The 5,863-nt window shown below is 42.5% G+C and overlaps 1 protein-coding gene across 1 annotated transcript; it reads right to left on the minus strand.

The window, feature by feature from the left end:
* Nucleotides 1–2,501: 2,501 nt before the first annotated feature.
* Nucleotides 2,502–4,202, minus strand: TMEM174 (transmembrane protein 174; the record flags this gene model as incomplete). Its single annotated transcript, XM_082074914.1, has 2 exons — nt 2,502–2,604; nt 3,571–4,202. 2 exons carry the CDS (start codon nt 4,200–4,202, stop codon nt 2,502–2,504), a joined length of 735 nt encoding a protein of 244 aa, XP_081931040.1.
* Nucleotides 4,203–5,863: the final 1,661 nt, after the last annotated feature.

Raw genomic sequence — 5,863 nt, forward strand, 5'->3', positions numbered from 1 at the left:
GTCTCTTTCAATGAACTCAGTGTATACAGAAGTAAACTCTAAACCTGGAGTCCACAGGGCAACCTTCTGGATTTCTCATATTTACTCCGACAGTACAATTTGGCATCATAAAAATAAAGCTAGAATTACCCCACGAAACATACTTATGCCACATATTTGGGAAACAAATAAAAGAGGTGCAGCAGAAGTCTGTAGTTTCTGACTGAAGGCATTTTCTTGTGGGGCAGGGTGATCAGGTAGAAATTTTGAGCCTGATCCTGCAATTGGATCTGTCAATCCTGACCTCTGTGCTCCTGCACTGCCTGCTGGAGTCAGCAGAACTACACGCTAAATGCGGGGATCTGTCCGTGTGGAACCAACTGGGGATTTGGGACCTTCCAGTTTCCCACTGTGAAGGGAGGATGAGTTCATTTCCCTATAAATTCTGGAAGAGGAGCAAGAGGTTTCTATAAGAGAAACTTGCATTTATTTTTAGACCTTCTGTTCTCTCTCTCAGTCTTATAGAGATCATGATGAACACAGAATGCCTGCCTTTCTACAACTGTACATATCTGCCTGATAACACTAGGCTGTCACTGCTGAAAACCAGTGTGCCCCATATTTCTCTAGTGAGAAAAAGCACTCACATATTTGTAGTCACTACTAGTAGCTGTTGCTGCAGTTGCTAATCCAGCTTTTATTCGGTTTACATGTTGTGTCCCAAATATGACCTGTTATTGTTGTGCCCATCACTGTGGAGCACAGTGGTTGTCTTGTGCCTCTCCAAAAATGCTTTATTTCTTGGCATCATCTAAGTATACAGGACAGGGAGGTGAATGCACACCTGGAACTCCATGCAACTGGACAATGTTCAGAATGCTCCTCTCCATCTGCAGTTAGATCTCCTGCTTGCTAGTGAGGCTGCATGGACAATTAGTGACTTCCAGCTGCCAGGTACATCCCATACTGCCTGCCCCTGCTCAATATCAGGCTTCTCCAGCCCTCAGGAATGAGATCCATCATAGATCGATGACAAATGGCAAGAGCTGTGTTGGCAAGTAAGATGAAGTTCATGCATTCTATAGTGGACACCCACTTTCCACCATAACATTTCAAGCCAGGAGACTGACCCGCAGGCATACCAGCAGCATACTGCTTGGTCAGTTTGGACATGACCATGGACCTCTAGATCATTTTGCGTGGTTCCTGCATGGGCTGAGAACAGATTTTGGTTTGAGTCATTTGAGGGAGATACGCAAAACTGATGGGATCCTGCACAGGGAGATCCTGACTTGTCCAGCTGTGTCAGGGCATTTCTAGGAACAGTCAAAAGCAGAACTTGAAGAATATGTGGAAATACAAAACAAAAATGAAAGGACTCGTGGCACTCTCATTGCCCTGGGGTTTAGATAGCTCTAGAGCAAAGCTCTTTGAGACCTTTGGCCTGGATTGCAAGATTTTGGAGTTTCTGCACCTCATCCTTTGTTAGACACAGCTGTGATTTGTAGATACAATGTCTGGAACCATGTTGACCCTGAAAGCTGAACTTGAATTAGAAAGTTCACTGCAGCCCATAATTACCTGGATGCTCTGAGGAAACCTACAGGCCGCATTGTGTTCTTAAGACCCACATTCAGACAAGAAGGGACCTCGGGAAGAGTTGTACTAGAATGAGGGCACAGCAGGGAGAAGCTGTGATTATTAAAGCCTTTAAAACTGGTAGGACCACACAGCTCTGACAAGGCTTCAGAAAGGTGCCATTTTATTTAGGGACATTAACGTAGTGGTTACGAGGACTCTTGGTGAGAGGTAGTGCTTTGCATCCCATCAGGTGTGGAAGAGAACTGAATTTGATGCACACAGGATCTCTTAGAGGTCTGGGTAAAAATGGGCAGAGGTCACCATTTGTATTTTGTCTGTTCTGGGGTGCTTTGATTCAAGCAGGATGCTCCAAAAATGCCTACACGACATATGAACCAAGCAGAGAAAGTCTAATCTGTAGACTGGACTTATTAAGGAGTGATCTAGTCCAAGGAATCAGACAGAATTAAGACATTATAGGCACTTTTGCGATCAGACACTTGGGCACTTTTAAAGACTCCCAAGCAACCAAATAGGAAAATATATAGTGAACAAAGCAAATGTTTTATAATGATGCTGAATGTCCAGGATCAATCATGACAAACATCTTGTGCATTCACAGTTCACACTGGTTTCAGCAAGTCTGAAAACTGGACTTCTTGTTGAGCAACCCTAATATGGATTTAGATCCTTGAATTTACTATTAATAGTTTTGCTATTAAATAATTAATACCTCTACTATTAAACTGCGTAGGAAAGAGCTAATGAATTTTTGAGGGAGAAAAAAAAAGATTGGTTAAAGATTTTCAGTGATACCGAACTGTGTATCAGTATAAAGAGCTTGCTCGCACCTGCTTATCATGCAAGTGGTTAAAGAAAATATTCTTGGGGATTAAATAACTGGTGTCTCTTAGAAGTGTCATATGTCATCCATGGTTATTTTATGAAGACAGTGGGTATATTTCCTCATAACGAGGAGGTGACAAGTCATCACAGGCGTAGTCTTCCAGCAGCTCTTCTGGCTCATCAGAACTGTCCTCTGACCTGAAAATAGGAAGAGGAGCAGGCACAAAAAGAATTTATCAAACACAAAGCATGCAGGTAACCTCAGTGCTTGCATCCTGTCAGCCTTATCTGGGCAAAGCACTTCCTGACTTATTGAGAAAATGCTGTGAGGTGAAGTTTAACTATGATTCAGCCATGTGCTCCGTTTGTGAACCGTAAAAGTGTCAGGAGGTGACCTTTGTTTTCATGCTGCTTATGCCTTTCACAGGTTGCTGAGGGTGATGGGTCAGTCAGCAGTTTTCCAAACATGCTTTGATAAATGACCTAAAAGTGGTTTTTGTTCTAGGAAGGATACAATTCTGAGTAATTAGAATATTTTCCCTTAGAGCAAAGAACTATATAAAATTATTTTGTGTCTGACTAAAGTAGTTTCATACTGCTTTGTAATATCAGTGATCTTGTTTATGGTCCAAAGCTAGGAAAAGAATTAAAGCTGGAAGGTTGCTATGCTGGAAGAGGCACATGGTGTGACCAGACCTAATCAGGAGGGAGAGCATCTGGTAGCAAACTGATTCTTTCATTGTCATAAAAACGCTGTTTGTGCGCTGACTCGTGTGTTGTGATTGTGAGTGGAATCCTCTGGCTGTACATGTAATAACCTTCTGGTGAACAGTCATCTAAAGCTAGTAGATAAGCATAAAAAACATATAAGCATAAAAAACATGTACAGAAGCACATATACTAATATCTTCAAAAATAACAAGGGATTTAGTAGACTGTAAATTGAACGGGAGTCAGAAGTTAATTTAATCTGGATAAAAATGCTTTACAGAATAAGTATGTCTCCATAGTCTTTACTCAATAAATACTTCTAACAACGAAAAAAAAAGAAAAGTCTGAAGAAGGACAGCACCCTGGACTAGTTTTTGTTTCTTTTCTGTACTTAGCACTTAAGATACTTAGAAGCCTGTGTCCAAGCACAATAAACCATTTCAGAAGATGTACCTCTGACTCCTGGTACGCTCTGCGGGATAAGAAGCGTAGTTCTCGTCTCCAGTGAAAGCCAGGTTATCCAGGGGGTAGGCAGGGCAGAAGTGAGGAGAGCCCGGGGAGGGAATTGGTGAGGTGCTGGACGAAACAGCACCGCAGCAGCTGAGCACCGGGTGAAGGTAACCAGAACCCATAGCAATGCCTTCCTGGGCTGGATATGGTGGAGGGATGTACTGTACCACTGTGGCACCGTGAAAAGTTATAGGCTGGTTAATGCCAGTGAAGACAAAAGACTGTCCACTTGCAGTCTGGTCGAGGTCTGACACATTTTCATCTCCTTCTTTACAGGTCTTGCATGTAAGCATGTTGAATTTACAAACAGCAATCAGAATAAAAGTCACCCCAACAGAGAGCAGAATAGGTCCCAACAGCTGAGTCCACTCCAGGTGAGTAATGCCATCATATTTTATCCATCCCATAACGGTGAAAGTGATCCCCACTAGTCCCAAAAACACACCTGAGAAGAGCAAAGTGGCGCCGGCTTTATCCCCATCTGATACCAGGATATCAGATCTATTTGGCTGATAAGGAGTGACAGAAAAGACATTCAAGGAGAAATCTTCTACATTGTTGTTGTTCTGCTCCATTACCGCATGTAACGTGTCTTCTGCCTCAAGAGAAAGGGGGCTTGTAAGGGACTTGGCAGAGCATTTAAAGTTGAAGGTTCAGGTTAGTTATACAAGAACTTTGTGCATGTATGGTTAACAGAGTCCATCATGTGAAAGAATAAACTTTGCTTAGAAGAATAAAGGTCTGGGAAGTGAAGCCTGAAGTGATCACTAAAGACTTCTCGAATTACCACCATCGCTTCCGAAATGGCTTCACCCTTGCATGGCTGCTTATCTCTTTGTTTATCCTCTTCCTTAATTTGAAAACCAATGATACTTCCTCGCTGTGCCCATGCCAGATGGGAAAGAAAGGAAACTGCAGCCACCGTGGCTTTTCCTAGGCTCCCTGCCAGCTGCTGCATTCAACATATGGACAGCATACGCTTTAGCAGACAGCAATGTGGTGACTCTTGCTCTCCTTGGGCCGCCGTTCCACCAACCCAGATCTGCAGGGAAACGCGTGGACATCACTGGGAGTGCTTCACAGTGCTCTAAAGTGTGACATTTATAGCCAAGACTTGACCTCTGTTGCAGCTCATGCTGCAGGCCAGAGCTTCTGTGGTTTAAAAAATACCAAAGTAAGCTTTCTGATATTTTGCCAAGGGGGAGTAGTGGGTGGGTGGATGGTAAGCGCCAAGAGGGTGGTGAGTGCTGAACAGCCTGGGAGAGCTGCTGGTTACGGGAGAAAAATTATTTCAAGCCAGCTAAAGCTTTCCAGCTGTTTGAAGGTAGCATAATTACTCAGTAATTTTCCTTTAATTGTGGACATTTTTTGTTGTGGGATCTACACCCCTTGCTCAGAGTTTATAGTGAATAAAGCCCACACACTCTCAATAGTGCACCACAGCAGGAATGAGAAAGCATGTCTTGTTAAACATGGTAAAACGAGGGATCTCATCCTGTATCCAGAAGTACTTAAAATAGTTTTTTTACATCATAATGAACATATGTCCCATACATTAAGCAGAAAGATTGACTGAATGTTGAAATTTTCTGTTTCCTTACAGTATCAGACTAAAGTAATTGTTGTCAGAAAGTTCTGGTAGAATATCTTGGTATAAAAGGAAAAATTCTGAACTACTCAATCTGGTTTGACTAGATTGGCAAAGAAGTACACACACTACAGGGATTACTCCTCAGGTGGTAGAACGTATAATGCTATTTCCTGCTAACAGCAGCTCTGGGGAAGCAAGCTTATCCTGAGGTTTATAGACAAAAATATCTCTAGAACTAGAAAACTCACCATCTTTCACACTGCTTCTTCGAAATCAGTAAAGGTGGCTCAATCTACTGTGCATTCATATCACAGTGTGACAACAGCTCATTTCTGAAAGGGGCTGCTCACTGAATTTGGTGCCTTCAGAACTGATGCTAAACACAATTGCAGATGTGTCTTTCTCATTTTTTAGCAGATAGACCTTAAGGAATATCAGTGCTTGATTCCTTTAAAAAACTTGTCTGGGAGGTTTCCAAAGTCAGTATTATGGCTCATTTATTACCCAGGGTGCCAAAAAATTTTCTGACAAATACACTCAAGATCAGCCCTTCCCCCAGCACCAAGTCTAGTCAGGACACTCTGCACCACTTAAACAAAGTGTTAGGGCTTGCAATGCAGTGGTTTTGTATGACAACAACTGATT

Source organism: Streptopelia decaocto (genome assembly GCF_964273445.1).
Source record: "Streptopelia decaocto genome assembly, chromosome: Z".
Lineage (NCBI taxonomy): Eukaryota > Metazoa > Chordata > Aves > Columbiformes > Columbidae > Streptopelia > Streptopelia decaocto.